At 56.8% G+C, this 24,296-nt stretch overlaps 3 protein-coding genes across 11 annotated transcripts in view; all 3 read right to left on the bottom strand.

Moving 5' to 3' along the window:
* Window positions 1-10,047, bottom strand: part of LOC112401765 (phosphomevalonate kinase) — a 32,416-nt gene extending 22,369 nt beyond the window's left edge. For 4 of the 6 annotated variants that reach the window (XM_024748225.1, XM_024748227.1, XM_024748230.1 and 1 more), the window contains exons 1-10: window positions 9,973-10,047; window positions 7,526-7,612; window positions 5,648-5,774; window positions 5,226-5,290; window positions 4,987-5,152; window positions 3,059-3,292; window positions 2,907-2,930; window positions 2,532-2,614; window positions 2,316-2,447; window positions 476-1,707 (exon numbers count right to left, since the gene is read on the bottom strand). In XM_024748225.1, the coding sequence (XP_024603993.1) occupies window positions 476-1,707; window positions 2,316-2,447; window positions 2,532-2,614; window positions 2,907-2,930; window positions 3,059-3,292; window positions 4,987-5,152; window positions 5,226-5,290; window positions 5,648-5,774; window positions 7,526-7,576 (2,114 nt within the window). In that variant the 5' untranslated portion in view covers window positions 7,577-7,612; window positions 9,973-10,047. Of the gene's footprint in view, window positions 1-34; window positions 338-475; window positions 1,708-2,315; window positions 2,448-2,531; window positions 2,615-2,906; window positions 2,931-3,058; window positions 3,293-4,986; window positions 5,153-5,225; window positions 5,291-5,647; window positions 5,775-6,367; window positions 6,961-7,525; window positions 7,613-9,972 lie in introns of those variants that run through there. The other 2 variants (XM_024748228.1, XM_024748226.1) reach the window with 2 other exon arrangements.
* An 847-nt stretch (window positions 10,048-10,894) lies between these two features.
* PYGO2 (pygopus family PHD finger 2) lies at window positions 10,895-15,135 on the bottom strand. Its single transcript, XM_024748233.1, has 3 exons — window positions 14,838-15,135; window positions 14,342-14,391; window positions 10,895-13,695 (listed from the first exon to the last, which is right to left on the bottom strand). The coding sequence occupies exons 1-3, from the start codon at window positions 14,938-14,940 to the stop codon at window positions 12,628-12,630; spliced, it is 1,221 nt and encodes a 406-aa protein (XP_024604001.1). The 5' UTR covers window positions 14,941-15,135; the 3' UTR covers window positions 10,895-12,627.
* A 345-nt stretch (window positions 15,136-15,480) lies between these two features.
* SHC1 (SHC adaptor protein 1) overlaps window positions 15,481-24,296 on the bottom strand; it is a 10,537-nt gene continuing 1,721 nt past the window's right edge. The window contains exons 2-14 of one of the 4 annotated variants that reach the window (XM_024748221.1): window positions 23,414-23,562; window positions 22,036-22,532; window positions 21,428-21,498; window positions 20,838-20,901; window positions 20,572-20,691; window positions 20,242-20,295; window positions 20,002-20,053; window positions 19,714-19,840; window positions 18,700-18,898; window positions 18,543-18,612; window positions 18,330-18,464; window positions 17,947-18,185; window positions 15,481-17,124 (exon numbers count right to left, since the gene is read on the bottom strand). In XM_024748221.1, coding sequence (XP_024603989.1) covers window positions 16,996-17,124; window positions 17,947-18,185; window positions 18,330-18,464; window positions 18,543-18,612; window positions 18,700-18,898; window positions 19,714-19,840; window positions 20,002-20,053; window positions 20,242-20,295; window positions 20,572-20,691; window positions 20,838-20,901; window positions 21,428-21,498; window positions 22,036-22,532; window positions 23,414-23,486 — 1,830 coding nt within the window. In that variant the 5' untranslated portion in view covers window positions 23,487-23,562 and the 3' untranslated portion in view covers window positions 15,481-16,995. Of the gene's footprint in view, window positions 17,125-17,946; window positions 18,186-18,329; window positions 18,465-18,542; window positions 18,613-18,699; window positions 18,899-19,713; window positions 19,841-20,001; window positions 20,054-20,241; window positions 20,296-20,571; window positions 20,692-20,837; window positions 20,902-21,427; window positions 21,499-22,035; window positions 22,533-23,413; window positions 23,563-24,296 lie in introns of those variants that run through there. The other 3 variants (XM_024748222.1, XM_024748224.1, XM_024748223.1) reach the window with 3 other exon arrangements.

Raw genomic sequence — 24,296 nt, 5'->3', positions numbered from 1 at the left:
AACAATGCCACATCCACATGATGAGAAGGCACTCCCTGAGGAGAGGGGACCCTGTTCCTCTTAAGACAGGCGACACAGGCAGTCACCATCAATCATACGGTGGGGGGGAGGGGGGGGAGTGTGGCCAGACCTGGTCTCCCAGGATGAAGGCCCCAGCTGGGCAGGCGGGAAGGTGGGAAGCAATCTCTCTTGCAGGTATGGGCAGTACAGGGTAACTCGGGAGGAAAAATCCCCCCAGCGCAAAAGGGGACTCCCCAGGACCACTCTGGGGTGAGCACAGGCAGCTTCCTGACCCCAAGTGAAGACAGGAAAAGTACTGGCTGGGGGGAGGGGAGACCTAAAAGCAGAGATAAAACCTCAAACTGAAGAACACCCCGCCACCCCACCCCAGCTCAGGGCCCGGCTCCTTCACACCCCTTACCATCACCTCCTGCCTCCTGCTCCCACCGACCCAACTCCCCCACAGCTTGCCCACCTCTTCTTCAGTGCTTTGTCTCCAAAGAAGTGGCTGAAGATGAAGTCCTCAAAGTCATCCACCTCATCATCATCACCTGTCTGTCTCACTGCCACCTCCTCCAGGCTGTCCTCCAAGGCATCTACAAAGTCCCGGAAGCGGAGGCGGTCATGGCGGAAGATACCGTCCTCACCAAAGTAAGCAGGAGAAAGGGGTAGCTCCTCGGTCAGTTGCCTGGCCCAGGGCAGCCGCGCCAGGTACGTCCTCAGCAGAGAGGCCAGCTCCTGTTGCCGCACAGGGGCCAGCTCCATGCCAAAGAAGGCCAGGCCCTCCTGACGGGCACACTCGTGCACACCCGAGCAGCCCTGGGGTGCCTGGTACTTGTGCCTCAACAGCTCTGCCCAGAGTGGGAGGGGGTCATGCCTGTCTTTAGCCCCCTCCTTCCACTGAGGGTGTTTCTGCCTTTCTCTGGAGGAGTGGGGGCTCCCACTTTTCCTGGGGGGCTCCTTAGAACCCTGTTGCTTGCCGTCCTTCTTGCTGGCCCACTCCTCCACCCATGGCTTGCCCTCCTTCCACCTCCCTGCCAGCTCCCTGTCCTCCTCACCCCCCCAGCTCTTCTTCTTTTCCCGGCCAGATTCCTCCTTCTTATGTTTCCAGTGGTCAGTCTTCCGGTCCCTCTGCCCATCCCACCACTTTTCCTTTCCGCTCCACTCCCTGGAACTCTGGAAGTGAGGCTCCTGATGCCAGGCCTCTGAGGCATTGGCAGGGACCCCAGGGCGCTGGCCCCAGTTCTCCATGCCCTGCAGCTTCTGGGCCAGCCTGTGACCAACCTCAGCCAGGCCAGCATGGGCTGGGTCCCCTCGGCCCACATCCCTCAAGCTCTGCTCCAGGTCCCGCTGCACAGACCCCAGCAGCCGCCGCTGCCTCTCCAACTCTTGCCTTAATGACTGGGCCTCAGCCTCTAGCTGTTTCTTCTGCTCCAGGAAGCCAGGGCTTGGCACCTGCCCCCTAGGGCCTTGCTCCTTGGTGACCTTGCCAGCCCGCAGGCCTCTGCCCCCATAGCGACACACCCCATCTGTGCCCCGGACACAGTCAGCCTCCAGGCCCTGGAGCTGGGCCCGCAGCTGCTGCAGCTCTAACTCCAGGGCCCGCTGGGAGGCCTCGCCCTGCTGTAGGGCCCCTCGGAGCCGGGCATTCTCCTCTTCCAGCCCTTTGGGCTGATGCATCAGGCTCTGAAGCTCTTCCTTCTGGGCCTGGAATGGGAGTAGGGATGGAGAGGACAAGGAGGAGTCAAGGACGACCCCAGTGCCTTCTACCCTGATTCCATTCCATCATAGACTTTATGGCCTGGGAAACTCTGAGGATCTGGTTCTCATCCCCTGCCCCATCTTCACCCTTCACCAGACCCTGGGATCCCCAAATTCCATCACAGGCCTCAGCTTCTATGTCCTTTTTAAGCACACACTTCTCCGATTCACTGAAAGATAGCCAAGATGTGGCTGTTGTTGCCCAATTTCCACCTCCCATACCCAGAGCAGACATTACTAATTGATCCCAGCACTTCTTTCCCATTGAGCCTTGGCATGTTCTTCAAATCCTTCTCCACACAATGCTCCAGGTGGACCATGCCAATCAAGCAGAGGTGGCATGCCACGTGAAGCAGGTATGCCAGTCCTGGCCTAACCCTTAGCATGCAGGACATGAACAGAGAACTGAGAAGATGACTTCACTATAGTGGGAAAGGGAGGGGATCAAGGTGTGCAGGTGAATACAGGAAACTTCTTTTGGGGGAGGACACTAGGACAGACAGACACCTGGCCTAGGGAGGGTGTGTAGTCCACCCGCTCCTGCATGTGCCCACCTGCAGCTGGGCCTGCAGCAGCCGGATATCCTGGTTCTCCTTGGCCAGCTTGTCCAGCAGAAGGGCCATGTTCTGCAGGCTGGGAACACTGTCAGGGGGCGCTGAGGTCTGCAGCTGCTGCTTTAGCCCATCCTAAGGGCAAAGGAGCCAGTCACCCCCGCAGCCCTGAATCTCCCCCATCAGGCCCCTCACACCAATGGAGAGTGTCACACATGCCTGCCCATCCCCCTCAGCCTCCAGCATCTCAGTATCCGAGCCGGTATCTGGGAAGACCTGCAGGTCCGCTTCCTCCATGGGCCCTGTGGGAAAGTGAAATCCTGAAACTGGCCCCAAGGCACACAGGGCCCTCTCCTCCGCCCGTCCCCCCCCAACACACACAGTCACCCTCCTGCCCTGGACCCGCCCTATGGCTGAGAGTCCAGCGAGGTAAAGGGTCAAGGGTCACCCTGAATAGCTGACAAGACCTATAACTGAGCAAAAAATATACAGCCCCCAGCATCCCTACTCCTGACCCAGAGAACTGCCCCCATCAGCCTCCCTCAGGGCTGGAAGGGGACAGACACGAACCAGTCAGGGTCCGTCCTCACTCACCACTTTCAGCCTCTGAGAGATCACCTGAAATGGAGACAGAGGAGTCTGGTCAGGCCCTCAGAGGAGGGGCTGGAATGGAGTGAAAGTGCGGCAGGAGGGCAGAAGAGGCCAGAGTGGAGGCTTAAGGCCTCATCAGGAGAGGGACCACTCACCGGAGAAGAGGAGGATCCCCAGACCCAGCAGAACCAGGGCCCCGAGGAGACACATGTTGAGGGAGATGCCCAGCTCCCTGCCCGCACCCTCACCCCCGGCCTGGTCCTCCACACCCAGGGGGGCTGCAGGCTGAGGAGTGCTGGGCTCCCGGCCCCGCCGTCTCCGCAGACCCTCCACATCCATGTCGGTGTCGTCCTCACTGCTGGAGCAGTGGGCCTCCTCCCTGATCCAAGCTGGAGGAAGGGATGGGGACAGGGCAGTAAAGCAACGGAAGCGATGGGACATACAGAGAGACGGGAAACAGAAGTGAACACGAGAGGCCCCCAGCCCTGACCACAGAGGGGGCACGTGGAGACCCTGCCCACATCTGCCAGGGCATTAGTGACCACCCCCGCCCAGTCTGGAGGCGGGAGACCAGTCCTTTAGTGTATATATGTCAATCCCAATCTCCCTATTCATCACACCACCATACCACCCCCCCACTTTGCCCCCTTGGTGTCCATACGTTTGTTCTCTATGTCTGGGGGGAGACCAGTCCTTTAGTGTATATATGTCAATCCCAATCTCCCTATTCATCACACCACCACACCACCCCCCCACTTTGCCCCCTTGGTGTCCATACGTTTGTTCTCTATGTCTGGGGGGAGACCAGTCCTTTCAATCTGCAAACTACAAGAGCAGCTTTCACCCTAAAAGTGCACTCCTTCCTCCCACACGTGCCTCACGTGGAGCACCTTCCTGGCTCTGGGTTCTGCCCGAACCCTGGCCACTCCTTCCCAGTGCCTCCGCTCAGTCCCTGGCTCTTCCCGGTCCTAGAGGCAGAGGTCCCCCTGGCACCATTCCTGCTTTTCTGCTCTTCCCACCGTACACACAGTCACCTGCTATCTCACCCACCCCGCTGGCTTCCCCACAGAGCAGACGAGCCCCTCATCTGTAACTCCCAACCTGGCTTTCCTGGAGCTCCAGGCGCGGACGTCTGTCTGACTGCCTCCTGGCCACTCCCACCTGGGTGTCCCTGGGGACCAAACACTCAACACATTGCCCTCCAAACTGGTTCTTTCTGGTGTTCCCCCACTGCAGGGCAAGACGCCACTGCTCCCACCTAGCCAACCTCAGCCCTCCCTCTTCACCCCACACGCAGACAGTTCGACAATTTGACACCTAAACATCTCAACGTCACTCACCTTGTATCTGCCTTAGTTCAGGTCTTCCTCGGCTTTGTCAGTTGCCCCCTAAATGGCCCCAGCCCCCGGCCTCCCCCTCCACCCTGTCACCCCTCAACAGAGATGGACTCATACACTCCTCTACCACCAGCGCTGGAAACAGCCTCCTCAGCACAGGATAGGCGGCCCCATCCCTTTGTTGATGCTGCAGCCTTGGCCTAGAATGTTCTCTTCCTCCTACCCTACCGACTAAAATCCTACTCTTTGCTCAAGGCTCCACTCAAATGACACCTCCAGTGTGGCCCTTTCCCCAGCTGTCCCCGCCTCTCCCTTCCCCTCGACCTGTCCCGTGACTAACCACCCTCCCCCTCCTTTTTGCGCCCCTCATAGGTCTGACTTGCATCTTGACTTGGTCTAGTCCACCTCTTACATAGGCCATGAAGCCAACCTCTTTCCCCAGAGCTGACACACGGAAGGGACTCAGGGAATGAGAGTTGCATCTAGAGGCAAGAAAAGAGGAGGCCCCACGGCAGAGACAAAAGAGTCGACCAGACCTAGGCCCTGCCACTTACCTGCTGTGTGACTTAACCTGAGCCTCAGTGTCCCCAGGGGTGGTGGTAAGGTTTCACTGATACAATTTAAGGAGGGCACCAAGCTGCTAAGTCCTAGGGCCTGGCCCAGAGCTGTGTTCAGTAGCGATATCTACTCCCACTCCCACACCTTCTAGAAGGATAGTGACAGGGGGAGACAAGGAGAACTCTCACCTGTTTGGGGGGATGAGAGCAGGCTGTTGGGGGGACTCTGATCCTCCAGGTCCTGTGTGTCCAGTCCCAGGCCTACTGCCTCGGGGGTCTCCTCCAAGTCTCCCTGGACCTCTGTGTCTCCTGAGCCAGGGGACTCCATTCCACGATCATCACCTTCCAGGACACCCTGATGCAGACACAGCTGTGAGCAGCTCCTGGCCCTCCCCATTTCCTACCCTTCCCCCAGTGAAGGTCCTCACCTTGGCCTCAGTCTCCTCTGGCAGAATGGGCCTGGACTGGGAGCTCTCACTCTGGAACAGGGTCTCTGTGGCAGGAGAAAAGGCTAAGGAGAAACACCACTACCCCACCAACGGAATGTGCTACACGGCCCTCTGGCTCCCACAGGCCCCAACCAAGTTGGAAGGGGAAGGAGAAAGCCAGGGTAGAATGAGGGAAGGTTTTTTTTTTTTTAACATCTTTATTGGGGTATAATTGCTTTACAATGGTGTGCTAGTTTCTGCCTTACAACAAAGTGAATCAGCTATACATATGAGGGAAGGTTTTAAATTGAGATTAATGCCAGAAATAAGACCAAGCAGCCTCCCTCTCCCTGAGGAAACTGGGAAACACCAGAACATGGAGGAGAGGTGGTTGCACCCCACCCTCAGTACGGCCCTGTTACCTTCTCCATCCAAGGTCCCAGCTAACTCCTCAGCAGCTGCCTTGGAGGGGCTCCAAGGGGCCTGGGGAGCTCTCTCGGATTCTAGGTCCATCCTGGATTCAGGGCCCAGGGTCTCCACAGGCAGGTTCTGGGGGGAGGGGCATAAGCAGAAAGGCTGCTCCAGAGGAAGGACAGCAGGACGAAACCAAGGGGTGCTCTACTGGGGTGCCTGGGACCAGCCGCACTGCTCAGGGACCTCAACCCACATCTCACAAAAATACAATACACTCTGTAGTGGGCTGCTCCAAAGTGGGGACGGGGCGGGGGTCAGCTGGCACTGCAGCATCTCAGCTCTACGCAGTGTTCGGCCGTTCCCTAACCTCACTTGCTGCTCTGAGAACTTTCAGAGGCCAAGTTTCTGTTAAATGAAGAAGCACCACTGGACCAAGGCGGTGGACCACTCTACAAACCCGGTGCCCCCCACCTCCCCAGAGAAGCCGGCTAGAGCCTGGGTCTCCCTCCCCACAAGTGACCAACTCAGTTATTGGTTGGAAGGTGGGAGGATGGCAAGAGAACAAAGTCCCCTGGATGCCTAAGGATCACGGTCCCGACCGCCGCAGGCTTCCCCCACAGTTGCCCTCAGAACGGGCCACCCACTCTAGTTACATCTTCCAAGCTTTTCTGGCCTTTCCCCCCTCCCCACACACTCCTCCCCCAGGAGCTGACAGAAACGTGACTCACCCCAGCCACAGCCAGACTGTCTCCCAAGGTGCTCTCAGCCCGGCCGTCCAGCCACGGCCTCTCCTTTCTCCGCCTATGCCCCCTTGACAGGCCACCGCCCGCTCATCCCATCCATGGCTCCCGCTATCCTTCCAAGAATAATTCTTGACCTTAGTATGTTTCTTTACAATTTTCAAGTCACTTTTTTCTCATGGCCCCTCCTACCAGGCAAGAATCACAACTCCCCTTTTACAGGGGAGAACAGAGAGGTGAAACGACTGGCCCAAGGTACCCCAGCTGTCAGCAAAGGCACCTCAACAGGGCACCAGGGCTCTGGCTGGGAGCATGGTGTCCGTCCCCTCTGCCGGCCAGCCCTAGTCCATGCGCCCTGCTCCAATCATCCTGAGAGCAGCTCCCTCACCCCCAACTGGTCTCCTCAAGGCCACTCAAACCCGACGCCTTTAACTCAAGCTCCTCACCTTCTTCCCTCCCTGCGGTACGAACATACCAAGCCCTTGATAAACCTTCTCCAGACACTCAGCCCCCCAATCCCGCTGGCCCCCTTCTCAGTGGCTTCAGGGCACAGCGGTCTACTGGGATCCCGCTCCACCAACTACAACCTGGACTGCAGGACCTTCAAAACGCTCTCCCCCAGTTCCCGCCCAGCCCACACAGTGGCTGCACCCTCTGCCCAAGGCAGTAATGGTCCTGACTCCCTCCAACTCAGAGCCCTTCCACGATTTCCCATCAAAGAGGAGGCCCGAATGCCCGAGCCAGGCCCTTCAGGCTTCTTCTGGAGGTTCCCAGGCTCTGGCCCAACCTCACTTCAACACCGTCTGACCCATGTCTCCACCTCCTCCAACGGACCTCCTTGGTCTCCCCCAACACGGCTCTCCCACTGTTGCCTCAGAACCTTTGCTCATGCTGGTCTCCCACCAGAATATCTTCCCTGCTTCTCACAGCTTACCCCAGCAATTTCCTTCTTTCAAGGCATGGTCCAAGTCCCAACACCTGACTCCTAGGGCCTGATGGCCTTCTCCCTGCCACTAGAGTTCCTCTCACAACCAGCAGGAGGTGATGCACATGATCACCAAGACCAAGGAAGGTGACAGACGCAGCAAGCAGCCCAGCCCTGCAGGAACCCCCATTCCATGTGGCTCCCAGGCCTGCTTTTCCTACCTCTGAGCCGGCAAGCACCCAGCTATTGTCCGAGTCTGGGCAGGAGGCCATAGTTGCTGAGGTCCCCAAGGCTACTGAGGCTGCTACCTGCAGAAAAAGTCTTTCTTAAGGACCCCAGCTCCCTTCAGGGGAGGCAGGATGGAGACAGCAGCCTCGACCGGGTTCCAAGGTTTAAGGGCTGGGCAGCCACTACCACAGCCAGCCTGGTTCCAGTCTTCTGACCCCAACACCTCAGCTCTTCTGGGCAGTATTTGCCTTTCAAATCAGAACGTACCAACAGCCACAGTGAAGCCTGCCTCTGCCAGGGACCGAAAGAGCCCTTGGTAAACTGGGAAACAGAACTGACCTTGAAAGGTCAGAGAAGCATAGGGCTGGAAGGGCTTTGGGAAAAATCCAGGCCAACTCTCTCATGTTATAGTCAGGGAAAATGAAGGGAAATGAAGGCCAGAAAATTGGCTGACATGACTTGCCAACGATGAACAGCTAAAAAGAGTGAGGAACAACCCAGCCCTCCCTTCACCTCCCCAGCCTCCCCCATAATCACCACCTTCTTCCCCAGAGCCTAGAAAAGAAGACTCAATGGCCTCCTTCACCCCCAAGTCACCCACCCATCACCCACCATAAGTCCTTTCTGTGGTCTAGTTCAGGGGTCTTGTACACTGGCTGCACAATGGAATCACCTAAGATTCTGATACAACTGTGTTCAAGGGTCAGGCTCAGGGAAGGATTTTTTTTTTAATCTCCCAAATGATTCTCATTTGCAGCCAGGGTTGAGAACAACTGGCATAGCTTAGATCCACCTCAATGTACCTTTAGTAAATCTCTTTGTCACTCTCACTCTCCATTCTAAGTTGTTTCCCTTCTTAGTAAACTCCAGAATTTCATCTTAGGGAACTTGAAGGTGACTGGCAAAAGGGATTTATGGCAGCTATCATGTATAAAGCACTTTACAGTTTGCAAAGCATGGACAAAAATCAGGGTTGTGGTCCTAACCCCTGCTAATCTGCTCTGACTTGGCCGGGTGGGCGTGGGAAGTTACTCCAGTTTCCAAAGCCTGACACAAGGCAGGATGAGAAGAGGACCTACCCCTCCATCCACGGCCTAGACTACTCCCCCAGGCTGGCAATTGGGACCCGGCATAAAGGTGGAGGGATAGAGGAGCTGACCCCCTCGAATCTGGGATTGTGATCCTTTAGAGGAGACTACATGACTGCTTGTTGATGGACTAGAAAGGTGGCAAGTGGAAAAGGACTCTGAAAGGAAACCCTGGGAAAAAGGAAGTGAGGCTGGGGTAGAAGTGTGGCAGCTCTACCTTGGGAAACCACCACAATTCCCCTTTCTGTTTGAGCTAGTGTGAGTCCTACATGGTGCCCTAAAAACCTCCTGTGGCCCTTACCAATCAAGATCCAAGCCCAGGACAGATGAAGGACCCCTCACAGCATCCCCCAATACCCATGCCTCCCAGACACATGCACCCATCCCACAAGGAGACAGGAGAATGGCTGCAGTGACTTCTCCACACCACGTCCAACAGGACACCCCTGGCCGGTTTCTACAGGCATCCACAGAACCATCACTGTGCTGCCTTCTGGTCTCAGGCCCCAACCCCGCCATTCTGTCATCATCTCCCCATCCCCAGTTGCTGCGTGTGACTCTTAACAGGTGGTGGCAGGAAGGAAGTAGCAGCAGCTTGGTCTGAAGTCCCTGTTTATCCCTGGCTGTGTACAGCCTGCTCAGGTCCTCCAGAACCAGGCACCATGGCAACCAGGGTGATGTCAGACACACTGTTTCCATGGAAACCAGCAACGGTATTTGGGTCAACAAGACAAATATTTCTGAGACCCGAACAGAAGACAGTCTGTTCCAAACCCTGGTTGGTATCTCTATCTTGGTTGGGTTCACCCAGCATTCCAAAAGATCTCCCAGTTCTCCCAAGCCAGCATCTCACTGCCTTATTAGGAAGTTCCTTCTGCTGTTTAATCCCAACCCTTCCCTGCTATTTTCAGATCTCTTTCTTCTCATCAACCTCTTGGAAGAAAACCCACCTCCACCCTCTCCTCACTACTCCCTCTCTTTTCATTCAGGCAGGATTCAACAAAAACGTCCTGTAAGGACTGTCAGGGATTTGTGCTGTTTCTAAAAGACAGCTAAAGGGGGAGCTCTCCCTCTCTGTACAAAGCTGGGAAGTCTCATCCAGCTAATTTCAACCCCTCTAAGAGTTGTTCCCCCAAACCTCTAACGCAAAGGACCTAGGACTTGTCTGGGGGACCCAGAGCAAGTTTCTGTTTTGGAAACGGCCGCCCATGATCCCCCTTCCGCCGGCCCAGAAGTAACAAACAGCTCTGCAGATCCTCGGTGGGGCCCAACCCTTCAGAGTTCTGCCCTTCCTCTCCTCCATCCTTCCTCTCTTACGGAGATCTATGGCCCCTTCCCCGCTAGGGCATTACCTGACCCAGCTCTTGCTTCAGTCTTCAGCTGAACTTGTTGCTGGCTCTCCAGCTTCACAGCCCCGAGAAAGGAAGGTCATGTGACTAAGGACTGGCCAATGGAAAGTCAAGTTCCCTGAGGGGGCGGAAACTTTTGGCCAATAACAGCTAAACTTGAGAGCCAGGGGTGGAGAGCGGGTACCTGCAGAGCCCCTAAACCTGGGCTTACCTCCCGGTGGGACACTGGACTTTCAACAAACTGAATCCTGGGTCACCTTCCCTCCTTTCCCAGTGTCTAAAGAATTTCTGGAGGGAAGACCCAAAACTGAAAGGCAAGGCGTGACATCTCCAGGACAAGGAGCCCGGTTGGTTCCCGGACAGACAGAGACAGCTGCAGGATGGGGGAGGGGAGAGGGGCAAATTATGTGTTGGAAATAGCCCTCCTGCCACTCTCCTTACCCTGCTCCGGTGCGGATTAAGGATGCCGCTGTTTTTTTTAAAGGGGGATGGGGGGCTGAAAAGCATCCAAAAATGAAATCTGCTAGACCAAGGCAGCCCCATCCCCCACCCCTGGAGCTACGCTCGACCCCTAAACCAAACAACTCGGGAGTGGGAGTGCGGGCGCTAACCCCAGAAGCTCTAAAGACAGTTGTCTCCCTGAAGCCTTGGAGCCAAAGCTCCTGCTTGGCTCCAAGCCTGGCCCAGGAACATGCTCAGAAAAGAAACTTGTTTCTCGCAGCAGGGACACAGGGGGAGAGGTGGAGCCAAAAAGCCTCCCTGGGCCCTGCGGCTCGTACCAGGGTCAGCACAGGGGCCCGAGTCTTTCTGCCATTCCCACCTCCAAGGACCCTGAGGGATACATATCCTCACCCCGCAACCATCCTGACCAGCAGTGACTGCTTCCTTCCAACCCTGTACACCCCAACAGCAAGGAGTCCTGGTCTGGATTTTCCAAGTCATTTTATTAACCCAACCATACAAAACTTTCCCCACCACGTCTCTGCCACCCCCACTTCCTTCCAAAAAGCAGTGGACTGAGAGGGAGAGAGGGACTGAGCTGACACGCCCACCCCCCCACAAGAGCCATCTTACCAAATGCAGAGATGGGGGAGACCACAAAAATAGCAACCGATAAAAGAGGGGCAAACAGAACCACAAACACAACACAAAGCTCAGCAGTGGGGGGGGGGGCGGCTGCCATCTCTGCTGTTCCACGGCAGGGAACACTGGAGAGAGGCCCAGAGGCCTCTCCCTTCTTTCTCACAGCCTCAGAGGCTGCATGCTGCACCTGGGCAGGCAAGAGTTCTGCAGTATACCTTTGTCTTCTCTTCACACCCTAGGGTCCCGGGAGAAGTGGGGGCAGGGGAACACCAGCTCCTCTCAGGGCCACACCCCAAGCCTGCCTTCCCCACCCCACTGAGGAATGTGTGCAGGAGCTGTAAGGAAGAGACAGCAGCTGTGAGGGGCTCCTGCTAAGGCCGCTGGCCCATCTCTGGCAGGCAGTGCTTACAAAATAAAATAAAAACAAAGCCCAGTGCAGGACCCTGGCTGAGAGGAATGAGAACAGCTAGATCACCAGGCCGGAGAAGATATAAAGAATAGCAGGGAAAGAGAGAAACTAAAAACATCCAGGCTCTGGATTGCATTTTAGTACCATGGCAATAAGGGTCCTGCCACCTCCCCACCCACAGGCAGGGACAGGGATCCTTTCATCAGGAGAAAAAATGAGGTATAAGGGCTCTGCGCCTCTTCAAGCTTTCCTTCAATCAAGCCAGGGAAGCAGGGAAGTAAGGGCGCCAAAAGTTGAAGACCAGCGCTGGGAATAATGTGCAACAGATGGGGGGGGTGTACAGCCAGAGTCCAGGCTTCCAGGACAGTCCAAACATCAAATATTCTGCTCTGTCAGACCACATATCCCAATTTTTAGCAAAAATATTGTCATTAGGGAAAAAGCACAAGAGAGTCTGAGAAAGGACCAGTGACTTTGGTATGAGGAAGATATGTCCTGACAGCATCTCTTACCTACTGTCTTGAAGCCCCAAATCACCAACAAACTGCCATAGCCACGTACTCTCCTGCTTCTTCAAGCTATTTGGTTCTCTGAGGGGGGAGGAGTTGGGTAGGTCTTGGAGGAGGCAAGGGGAAGGTAAGAAAAGGGGAAAATCTCCATTTATTCTCTAAAGCTGTTTCCCAGCACCCGTGAAAGGGCTACTGCAGAGATGGGAAGAGACCCCCAACTCCTCTGGCCAGAAACCTTTAATACTGGACTCCAAAACCTAAGGCTAGGGGGCTAGATAGGAGTGTTAGGCACAGGTGTTGGGGGCATCCATCATCTGTAGAGGGGACACCCCTGCCCTTCAGATCTTCCTCCAGCCTCTTTTCTCTTGCAGTCGCACCCCTAGGCCTCCAGAGACAGCCACCAAAAATGGCTCTGCTTGGCAGGGCTTTGGTTTCCTGGACCTCTGTAGATCTCAACACGTAAGTTTCCAGAAAAGTGAGCAAGCCAGGCTCTTCTGCCTGCCCGTCTCAGTTCCTTTTCTGCCCCCAGGAGACATTGTGTTTCTGCCCCATGGGGATGGGAAGCCAGTGGAAACAAGGACCAAGAGCCAGACAGGAAAACAACCACCCTGGAAGAGCAGGGAGGAACGTATGCACTTCCTGGGCACCTCGCCAGCATCACCCATCGTTAGCAGCCACCAGCTGCCCCATGCCTTTGCGGATGTAGACAGACTGGATCTCCTTGGTCTTGAGGCAGAGATCGCAGGCCCAGACAGCAGAGGCCTCAGTGGTCAGCAACCCATAGGCGCTCTCAGTCATGCCTGTGCAGTCGCGGTGGAACCACTTCTGGCAGGAAGCCTCACACAGAATGGCATCTTGGTCGTCGTTCACCTCACTCCGACAGGCACCACATGGATACACCAGGCCTGGGGGAGGCTGGGGCCCTGAGCCCGCACTTGTCTTGCCAGGGGGTGCCAGGCTATTGGCATCTGGGGTGCCCCCACCCCGCCCACTGCTGTTTGGGGGAAAACTGGGCTGATTTCCATTAACAGCAGCAGCCGGGGAGCCTGAGTGGGGCTCCTGGGGAAAAGCAGTGGGAGCAGGTGTATTTAAGGGCTTCCCCCCATCCTCACCACCAGGGCCAGGAAAGCCAGGGTCCGGACCAGGGAAGGGACTTGTGTTGGGGGGCAAGCTGGGGAGGCCCTGACCAGGTCTCTGGAGAGGAGAAGGACCAAAAGGTGCCCCTGGCTGGGCAAAGCGTTGAGGGAGAGAAGGGGGGCCCAGCTCCCCTCTGGGAGGCTGTCCCATGGTGGGTGAGATCATGGGGCCAAATCCCCCCACGGGGCCTGGCATCATCTGCCCACCAGGCGGGCTAAAGTTTTGACCCAGAGGCTGGTTGAAGGGTTGGCTGGGAAAGTTCATGTTGCCTGGGGGAGGGTAGCCAGGGCCCTGTGGGGGCATGTTGAAAGCAGGACCTATGGGATTGGGAGGGAAAGGGGGGGGCTGTCGACGAAGAGGCTGGGGGCCTCCTCCACCCCCAGTGCCATAGCCTGGGGGTACCTGGCCTGCCATGCCCCCCTGTACACGGAAGCCCCCAAAGGGGACAGGACTGCCCAGGAATGGAGGGGCTGCGCCCCCCACCTTAGGGGCTCCGAAGTCATCCTCAAAAGGGTTGGATGCGACCAGGTGATCGACCATGGGAGTCGGGGGTGGCGCAAACTCCGTCAGATGTGAGTATGCAGGGCCCTGGGGGAAAAGAGGAGGGAAAGAGGGTCATGGAGGGAGACGGAGAGCTAAACCAAGAGAGCGTCAGAAACACAATACACATTTTTGGAGGCTGGTACTGGCCAGCTCAGATCTTAAATCAAGATGGACTTTAGAATGCAACAAAGAAACTGAGAGTGGAGAGCAGAACCAGCATAGTGCAGTAACTGTGTTTTGAAAACAGGCAGAACTACGCTGGAATCCTAGCTCTGACACTGAGTAACTTCAAGGCCCTGGTGCAGGCATTTAACTTTTTTAAGCCTCAGATTCCTCATCTGTAAAATAGTGACAATACCCATCTCCCCAAACTGCTAGTTTTAGCACAATCCCTGACACTTAGAAAACGTTCAGTAAGTGGTAGCTGTTAACATCATGTGGGAAACACGACAGCACAAACGGGGGAGAGAATGTTTCTAATCCTGACTGATAAGACCTTTGGTCAAACCATCTCATCCCCACCCCTACCCCTAAAATCTGTTATGAAGTTGAAGGAAAGGACCAGAAACAGAACAAGAAAGACAATTTTCTCTTCTCCCCGCGGCTTATGCAAAGTAGAGACATTGGAGGGGCAGAGCAGAGCACCTAAAGGAGCTACTAGGAATTACCCCCGCCACCAACCACCATTCACCTGAGTATTTGACTTCCTTCGCTTCTTTTCTGGGCTCTTCATTTGCAGACCTGGAAAAGTAGTAAAACGCAGACACAAGTTTCCCTGAAGTTTCCCCAACCTCCTCTCTCGCAGCCATGATATAAGGAACTCTTCTAACTTCATTATACTCTTGTTTATTTACTTCACAGATACTAACAATGGTACACTTTGAAAAATAAATTGGACGCTACACTCTCAGCTGCCTCTTCCTTCAAATGAGACGCCCCATCTCTTGATACCCTCAGACTCCCAAGTGGCTCCTGAACTCCAGGTGCCCCAAACTCTAGGATCCGCAATCTGTGAACCCCTGCCCGCAACACCTGGAGGGCTTCACCCACCCATCCTTTTCACCTGAGCCTCCCCGCCCTTCAGAGTCCTCAGCCAGAGGACCACCACCTCCCCCGCCCGCCAGCCCTCCCTCCGAGCTCCCCGACTTCTCGGCCTCGCCAGCCCCAGGCCCCCTCAGCGGTCTCACCGGCCTTGCCCTGTTTCCTCCCGGTGCTGGGTGGCGCAGGGGGCGGTGCGGGGCCGCCACCTCCCTCCAGCTTGTCCGGTGGGGGCGGCGCCGAGGCGGCCATGGAGTGGGGGACCGGGGTCAGCGGCGGCGGGGGACGGACGCGCCCTGGGGTTGCACCATGGCCCGGAAGGGGAGGCTGGGGCGGCGCAGGCCCCCGCGCGGCAGCAAGCCGGAGGTGCGGCGAGGCGGGGTCAGCGAGCCCGGGGGCCAACTGCACTCTCGCCCAGCCTTACCGCCCGCCCGCGGCCGCAGCCACAGGAACCGGAACTCGGCGTGGCAGCCACCACTGCGCACGGCAAGGAGGGGGAGCGAGGCCCGGGTCACACCCTCCCCCGAGCGCCGGGCGGGCAGGGCGGTACCAAGGCACGACCCTGGGGCGGGGGGCCGTCCCAAGCCCGGGAGCGCCGCGTGCCCGCTTACTAGGGCAGACGGCGGCCGTGGGCTCTGCGGCTGGGCCGTACCATCCCCCGCCGAGGGGCCGCCGCAGAGGTGCGCGAGGGCGTGAGCGCGCGCCTGGGAAGCCCGAGCCGCCTGGGGTTCGGCCGGCCGCGATCCCACCCCGCCGCCGCGGCCCCAGTTGACAGGGACCAGGAAGCCGAGGTAGAAGAAATATGGACTTTAATGAAGATTCTTTCCCTTTGGTATAAGTGAGACCCGTGAAAACATCCAAACAAAAAGAAAAGAAAAAAAAGGGAGGTGAGGATTTAGATAGTCCACGCTCCCTTATCCACAAGGCCTAATGACAGAGCAGGGCCGGCTCCTCTGTCGTTGCGGCAGGACCCGGCCTGGAGAAGGGATTCAATAACTGCAGGTTTTAAGTGTCCCCAAGCCCCCGCCCCCGCCCGCCCCGTGTGAAACTAACAGCCATTCAGCCAAACTTCTGCCTCCCAGCCTCGCGGTGGGAGGTCCAAGTTTCTCTAGTCCTAGCTCACACTCGGCCTCTGGTCTCTCAGAAAAGATAACGCTACCGGCAAAGGCCAGGGTGAGGAAAATGCCAATAGTTGTAAAAGGGCTTTGAAAAGTCAAAAAGGTGATGTATAAATCGATTATTATCATTTTGTGCTCAGGAATAAGCTATGGAAAACAAATTAGTAAAGTAAATCTACAGCCCTAAAATATATGCATATAAAATAAAAAACGCAGTTCCAAATCTACCGATGGTATCTGAGGATTGTCTACTGCTTTAGAGTCTCAGTGCCCCTGTTCCCACCTCCACAAAATCCACCTAGGATGACACTTCAGTCATCCCCCCACCACCCCAGCAGGGGGAGGCAGGGCAGAGGCTACAGGAGGAAGGGCTGTACTTTGGCTCTAGAGTATAACATGCATGCAACATGGGGGGGGATGGACTTGCCAAATGTATATATAGACCCCCTGGGGTGAGGGGCCCCACCCAAGAGGCACTGAGCAAGAGGCAGGTCCATCTCCCCACTGGCTGGGAGGGGGCTTTAAGGCAATCTCTAAGGGCTGCATATCCCGGTGGAGAGAGGACAGCTGCCACTCCTGCCTCTGTTCACCCAACCTAAAGGGGAGGGGGTACTGAGCAAGGAGAGGATGGGGTCCCAGAAGCCAAGGTGTCAGCACCCCCATGCTTGACTTCAGGGGCCCAAGAACTCTTTGCATAAAATATCTTCAGACCTAGCAGATGGTCAAAGGCACAAAGTTTAAACACTGGGAGGGAGGGTTGTTGAGAGGGGTCTGGGGTATCCTGAGCCCAGGGGTAGACTAAGGGTGTGATTCATTCCCCTTCCCTGGAAGGGTGATTGCTCCACTGGGCCTATCACCACAGGACATTTTCCATTACAAGGAGGCATACTGCCCAGGCCTCCAGCACCCACCTTGGGGAAGGGGGTATCAAGTTGGCACAGGAAAGGCCCAGGGAAGGGGGCCATTCTGTACATTAATACTTTGGTGAGGTTTGGGGAAAAGCAGGACTCTACCCCTGGCTCCTGACTCAAACCCTCTCACTCAGCTGGACGCTGAACCCAATGTCCACACTACCCCCATCCCTACACAAGGCCAAGCCCACAGAACACTCCCAAGTGAGGTCCCGAGAATTGGGCAATAGGGTGGAAGGGGTCACAGGGCATCTTCTAGGAGAGAGCACTGGGACAGATCACAGCTTCCGCTCCACAGGTTGCTGGAGACACAGTTCGCTGCCCGCAGAGATGATGGGCAAGTGATTGTCCATGTGGTAGCTGATGAGGTGACTGACACTCTCAAAGCGGTGATCCTTTGTCCGAACCTGCGAAGTGGGAAGGGAGAAGGTCAATTCAGGTGAAGAGTCAAATAAGACCTCAGTCCCCAAAGCTGAGGAAGCTGGAATGTTCAAGAGGGTCGAGGCAGGAGAAAAAGATGGCAGAAGCGGGAGGGCCGTCAGTCCTGATCATTGAGGCTTCTCTAGAAAGAGGAGCTGGAGATAGCCGTGGGAATGGGCAGGTCAGTGAACTGGGAAAAGGCAGAGGGGACATCAGCCCAGAAATCATGAAGCTGAGGGATAGCTACTCCTCCCCTGACCTGGAAGAAGGTGATATGTCTCAGAAGAGGATACACAGTACAAAAAAGACATGCGAAGGAGGCTGAGGTTGCTATAGAAAAGAGACCAAAGTTATGAGGGGCAGAGGGACAGTGCAGACAGAAGACAGAGCACTGGTCTGAGCCCTGAGTCTGGAGAAGCTGGGGAGGCCCCTGGCTCCTCTTGAGAGAGGAGATTTGGGGTGCCTAGCCTCTAACCATCTGACATTGAGCATCACAACCTCTTAAGGATGGTTTTCTCATTTGTCAAAAGAGGGACTAAGGTGACATGTGCACCTTCCAGCACTTGTGGGCATAAAGTTTGGGGATTGGCCGGGACTGAAGGGAAAACAGCTCAAGTTCAGGGATGTGAGAAGGGAAGGAACCCTAAGCCACTAGAGGGGGAATGCCAGGCACCTTGAGAGCAGGGGAGGCTCAGGTAGAGGTGCCCAGCAGGTAAAGTCTAGGAAGCAGTGAGGCAGGAACAGGGCTGCACAGGAGGGTACTGCATCTTCCTTTCTGCCTCACCCACCCATACCCCTGCGATACTCACCACACCCTCAGGGTCCACCAGTAGCAGGTGCTTGGGCTGCCCACTCTGCAGGCCAGTGAGCACATACTGGCCAGGCGTGGTCGTGCTTTCCCGCACCAGGAAGTCCCCGTTGAGCTGTAGCAGTGCCTCGGCCTCCCGCCGGCTCAGCTTCCCGTGAAACCAGGGCTCCCCTCGGAGCTGCTCAGCCATGGCCACCAACTGGGGAGGTGGAGGCACCCGCAGGGCATCTTCAAAGGGCTCTGGGGGTACAGAGAGAGGGCTAGAAGAGGCAGCTGGCACAACACATGCTCAAGAGCCAGACCCTCAGGGAGGGGAGGCCAGGAAGAAAAGAGGAGGAACCAAGTGGGAAGACGCAGATGCAGGAAGGAGAGGGGCACACTCACTCATGTCAAAGAGGTCTCGGGGCGCGCTGCCATTGATGGCAGGATTGGGGGGCCCGGCCCCACCGCCTGCTTGCCGTGCCTTGTCTAGGTTCTGGACATTGACATAGGAGGGATCATCAAAGAGCTCTCTGCCTGCTGAGGAAAGGGAGGCTTTACAGTGATCCCCGCCCTGCTTCTCACACCCCACTCTGCCCCTCTCAGCTCCCTTCATACCTGGGCAGGGTGGCGGGGGCAGCATCTGTTTGCGGGCTTCTGGGTCTCCTCCAACAGGCTGCCCCACTGGCTGAAGGGACAAAAATAGGGTGAGACCAGAGGCCCTAACCAGACGCTGCCATCCTGGGCCCAGCCCACCTTCCTGCAAGCAACTTACCAGCGTGGCTCCCAGGTGGCTAGGGGTCTGGGCACTGGGTGGAGTGGGTCGAGCAGCCCCCTGGGGGACTCCTTCCCGAAGTCTCATGTCCACCACCCCCCCAAGAGGGGGTTCCTTCCCAGGGAAGTCATTATAGTACTGATGGTCAGGTGGCTCTTCTTCCTCCTCATCCCAAGCTGAGCCATCAAAGCCAGCCATCCTGGGAGGGACAGGAGGAAGAGAAGAGCATGGGTAAGAGGATGGAGAACAGACAGAACAGCGGTCACATACTGGGCATTCCCTGAGGGGTAGGCCTGAGGCTGGGTGTTTCATATATATAATCATTTCATCCTCCTGGCAACCCTATAAGATAGGTATTATTCCCTTCTTCGATTTTATAGATGAGGAAAATGAGGGTCGGGGTAAAAGGATTTAGGTCTCAACTAAAAGGTGGTGGAGCTGAGATGTGAATTCAGATTTGTCTTTAAAGTCATGCCCTTGATCATTAAGCTGTCTCCCAAGAGGGAGGGGGAGCAGTAAGTACCGGGGAGGGGGGTGCTCCAGAATCATTTAACCTCCCCTAAATACTCAATACTACTGGTCTGAGGTGGGAAAGGTAAGGATCTCAGGAAAGAGCCATCCTCCCTCACCCAAATTCTTGACGGCTTCTAGAGGCAAGAAAATGAAGAACTAAACTAAATATAGAGAAATGCACAAAAGGACAGACCAGCAATGAGATGGCTTGGAAAAGAAAAGCCCATCTAGCCAGGGAAGAGCTGCAGCGTGGACGTCCTGGACTACAGCTCCACCACGGGCACACGACAGGAAGAGTTGGCCCTGCAGCAGGCAGGGCCTCGAAAGACCTTCCTGATGGCCACAGGAAACTTAAGAATAGCAGGAAGTGGGAAGCAGGGGCGCACAGGTTATTTCCTTCCCTGCACCTCTCTGAGCTCAAGTGTGGGAAGAGCAGACCTACTTTTCCAATTCCGGTCTGGGGCCCAAGAGCTGGCCGCCCCCCAACCCTGGCCCACTCACCTGTCATGGGGGGTGACCAGCTTGGGCGGGTTCCTGAGGTATTGTTTGAAACGCAACTCGAAGGCCTGGCCAATGGTGCTGATGACGTCCTGAGCAAGCCCTTCGGGACACTCCAGGATGTGGCAGGCTGGGGACACAGCAGAGGCCGTCAGAGAGCTCGGGGGCAGCGTGGCCAGGAGGAGGCGCAGAGGCCCTTGTCGTCTGTCCTCCACAGCCAGGAGCCGCCGGGTCCTGCTCACCTACCTCTCGGACAGCTGGCCCCACCCAGTGCTCCCCACCATGCCTCACCTCTCTGATTCACCGGGTCTTTGGCAACATAGGCGACATACTCGGCTGTGTCCTGGGGTGGACAGAGTCAGAAGAGGCCAGTTAGCTAAACTTCATAGCCCCACCTCACTCCTGACCCCTCAAACCCAGTCCTCTTCAGATATCACCTCAATCCTAGCACGCTCTATTCTCTAGCCAGTGTCTTCCCAACCCCTAGCCCCGTACTCTTCTCCCACCACCCGTGCTCATTCCCCAACTCACCGGGTCCCCGCCAGACGCAAACGAGATGGATTGCATGTGGTGGTTGGCGATGATCTGAGGGTTAGGGCAGGGGATGGAGAAGGAAGGGAATGACGTGTATCAGGCAGCCTCAGGGCCCACTGGGCGCCCCCCACCATTGGCCCAGGACCCTGGGGTCCCAGTCTCATCCTTTTGGCTTCTCAACCCATGTCCTCCTAATCTCCTCCTTCCCTACCGTCCTGATGCTCCCAAGCCTTCCCTCCGAGTTTCTTGCCCTCATAACCCTCATAACCGGGTCCTCACTTAGCCCTCCCATCAATGCTTCTGGTCCTGCCGCCCTAGTCCACCAACCTGTTTGCAGTCTGCGGCCATGAGGTTGAGGCTGCTGGTGGAGACGGTGAGAGTGATTGGCATTCCAGCAAATTTCAGGTTACTCCTCCCCAGGATGGAGCTGAGTGGACGGCTACAGGGCTAGGGAAGGGCCCGAGGATCTCAGAAGCTGGGGGCTCCCCGCACACTCCTGCCTCCTGGCCTCCTCCCCGCATGCCCCGCACCAGCCTTCTCCCTGCTCCTCCACCTCTCCCGGCAGCGCCCCTAGCCCCATCGACCCCAGCTACCTTTCTCCTCCTTGTTGCCCCCTTGGCACCCGGCACAGCGTCACACACCAGACTGATGGCCTCCCTGGGGAAAGAGGGGTACTCAGACCCACAGCCTGCCTCCCACCCGGCTGGAGCTGCCACAGGGCTGGGGGAGGGGAAGGCCAGGCCAGACTCCAGGGGCACTCCAGGCTCTTTGTCGTGGCGGATTGAATTAAGGGCCTTTAATATTTGATGACACTGAGAGGCCGCTTCCTGGCTGATTGGGTTAGAGCCTCAGTGGGTCTGGGCCCACCCCCTTCCAGCTACCAAATGTCCCATCCCCTTCCCAAAGGCAGCAGCAACCTTCCATCTACCCCCATTTTCCACTCAGGCTCCAGCTGCCAGCTGCCTCTGCCACCTCCCCCACAACCCCCCAGGCTGCATAAGCAAGAAGGAGCCAGGTCAGAGTTGCCTCTCTTCATTGAGACTTCGACTCCCTTCCCTAACTTTCTCTCAATCCCCTTCACCACCCAAAGATGAGCCATCACTAGTGCCACTGCCAAGTGACCCACTCCTCCCTCCCCTCACAAATCCCAGGACCCCCACACTCCGCCCCCCGCCCCACCAACCTGGTGACCTGCGTCCGGGTGTTGAAGTCCAGGGCACGCATTGACTGCAGGACCTCCACACAGCCCATGTACTGAGGGGAGGGACGGGAGGAGAACAGTCAGCCGCCTCCCCCCACCTCTTCACAAAGAACCCCAGGACTCTTCCCTGCTTGTTCCGTAAGGTTGCAGAAGTTCTGCCCACTGCCCGTGGATACATCCCACGACATGCAGAACAACAGGGTGAGGAGAGAAGGCAAGTTTGGGGGACCTCATGCATGTGGGAAGAGAATTCGGAGGGGAGTGACAGGCACTGGGTGGGATGGAGTGACATCTCCAGAAAGGGGGAGGAGACTGGAGGGGACAGTCAAGAGTCACTCATTCCAACACTTACTAAGGGCTTGTGCTGGGCTTTGTGCTAAGCATGGCAGGGTGGGGGTGGGGGAGTCACAAGAAGGAAGGGGCCCCAGACAGAGCTGGAAGGGAAGGGGTGAAAGAATCAGAGAAGGGGCAAGAAAGGTTTAAGAAACAGGACACAGAAACCAAGGGAGTTGCTGGGGAAGAGCAGGAAAAAAAAGACTAGTGAGCAGAGGAACTGGATGGAGGGAGTGGGAGGGAGGATGTTCACTCACCCGAACCAAGTAGGAAACCCCGGGTCCCATGACTTTGTCGTTGGGATGCAGCCAGCCCCGCGTGGGCTTATTGACAAAGCTCCCGTGGCGGGTCCACTCCTCGCCCCCCAGCTGGCCCCCTTCCACCCGAGTCCTGCGCCCGCCGCCTCCACTCAGCTTGTTCATGTCCTGGAGGAGGGGCAGGGGGCCTGAGTCCGGCATGGCTGCCCCTACGATCCCCTCCCCATCCTCGGCTGCCCTTCCTGGCTCCCCCTTCGGCCCCAGGCGCCCCCCAGCCGGGTTGGCCAGCTTCAGGTTGCTCATCCGGGGGAAGAAGGAGCACAGGGTAGTGGGACTATCGTCCCCAGGCAGAGGTGGCAGCATGGGCCCCAGAGACGAGGCTGATGGGGAAGGCAGCTCCTCCGGTGGGGTGGACCCTGAAGCTCCCTCCTCCAGCGATGACAGAGACTCATTCCGAAGTGGGTTGTACTTGGGCTTGGGGGGCAGGAGATCCATGGCTGGAGTGAGAGGAAGGCTGCTGCCCAGCCTGGCCCCCCTGCCAGTCAGGGCAAGGGGGCCAGGCAGGGGGCATCCCAGGCCCTTAGCCTGATCGGACCTCTCTGGCCCAGGGATCTCAAGGGTCCTGGGGAGGGAGAGGGACAAGTGGCTCTGGCTCCCCAGGCTCAGACCCAGAGAGTTTCAGGCCCCATCCCCGCCCAGCGTGGAGCCTCTTCTCTAGCTGTGAGGAGAACGGGCTGGACCTAGAGCTGACTGGCTCCTCCCCAGGGGCGGGAAGCTAAGGGGAGAGACCAATCCCGAGGACAGTGCTGACTCACAGGCTCTGAGGGGCTAAGCCTCCAGCACTGCCCCAACCCAGAACTCTTACAGGGCAGAGCGATCCATGCCCTCGCCCCCCCCAACCCCGCCCCGGTACAAACAGCAAGTAATCTGGAGAGGAATAAAGTGGGAGTGGGAGGGAAGGATGGAGGAGTGAGAAGGAAAGGAGGGTGGCAAGAGGAGGTCTGCATCAATCCAAACCAGACATGGGCAGGCCAAAGGGAGCAGGAAACTAAGGGAGGGCAGCGGGGGGAATGAAGGAGGAAACAGAGGCAGCTGGGGGTGGGAAAGGGAGGGGATTCCTGAGCTCAGCAATTCCCTTCCTGTCCTAGTTGAACACTCAAACTCCCTCCTCCTCCAGGCCCGGCCACCCCCGGCGACCCCCCACCACTATCACACTTGGGGTGGCAGCCCCAAGGAGCCTGGGCCATTAGCATCCTCTGCTACCACAGCTGTGGAGGGAGCTAAAGAAATGGGAAAAGGAAGGACGTGGTCCCAGTGGATGCAGGGAGGGGCCAAGAGGAAGGGCAAAGCTGGTGAAGTAAGGGGAATAAAGTCCAACCTGGGTGGTGCATCAGGGAGCCACCAGGCAGGAGCTGGAGCAGAGGACAGGCTGGTGGAGGCTTGTTCTCCATGCATGGCGCCTACCATGCCAAGGAGCAGCGGCCCATGCCAAGCACTCTTCTGTCCCCCTTTCCACAGCGAAGCAAGCTGTCAAGGGTAGAAGGGGTGGGGGCGGCCAGGGCATTGACACTAAGGTCAGCTCCCTGGACCTGCGGGTAAGCTCATACCCCTCCTCTTGCAGTAGTGACTGGGAAGGGAGCAGGTGTCCACCACAGAGCACGATGCCCCTCACGCCAGAGGCAGAGTCTGGCTGGAGGAAATGGGAGAGTGCAACAGTTCTCCAAGAGAAGTGGGGGCTACGGGCCATGAAGGGACAGAGGGGGCAGAAGACAAATCTGCTAAGGAGAAAGGGGTGCCAGGAGAAGGACTGAGGATGGACACAGGGAACAGTCCCAAACCCATTCCTTCCGCCCACAGCTTCCTTCCACAGCTCTGCTCAAGGGGGCCATAAAGGAAGTTGGAAAGTGACCCAAAAAAGTAGTTGTAAAAGATCCATATAACCCCCCAGGCTCACCGCAGAATTACCTATCCTTAAATTTACTTCAGAATATAAAAAGATGCAAATTATCATATGATTATAGCAATGAACAACACTAGCACTTAAAACATGTTAGATACTGTGCATATCACCTCCCACTTAGTCCTCCAGGGAGAGCTTTGCCACTCCATGCACCACTCCCGAGAAGAAATTCTATCACTCTGTTTCCTAAAGACTCAGCGCCCAGGCATAGAGAGAATGAGGAAAGTATTCTGCCAAAGCCTCACACCCCCATCACACACACACACACACACACACACACACACACACACACACACACATG

The sequence above is a fragment of the Neophocaena asiaeorientalis genome, unplaced genomic scaffold, assembly GCF_003031525.2.
Source record: "Neophocaena asiaeorientalis asiaeorientalis breed wild unplaced genomic scaffold, Neophocaena_asiaeorientalis_V1.1 scaffold76, whole genome shotgun sequence".
In the NCBI taxonomy this organism is placed as follows: domain Eukaryota; kingdom Metazoa; phylum Chordata; class Mammalia; order Artiodactyla; family Phocoenidae; genus Neophocaena; species Neophocaena asiaeorientalis.
The sequence above is the reverse complement of the archived record's forward strand: the minus strand, read 5'-3'. Positions and strand labels throughout refer to the sequence as shown.

What these genes read in the sequence shown, in the direction of transcription:
- PYGO2 (XM_024748233.1), bottom strand. Translation starts at nt 14,940, where the DNA reads ATGGCCGCCTCGGCGCCGCCCCCACCGGACAAGCTGGAGGGAGGTGGC. An exon ending in GAGGAAACAGGGCAAGGCCG is followed by an intron (nt 14,392 to 14,837) that starts GTGAGACCGCTG and finishes CTACTTTTCCAG; the next exon opens with GTCTGCAAATGAAGAGCCCA. An exon ending in GAAGGAAGTCAAATACTCAG is followed by an intron (nt 13,696 to 14,341) that starts GTGAATGGTGGT and finishes CTTTTCCCCCAG; the next exon opens with GGCCCTGCATACTCACATCT.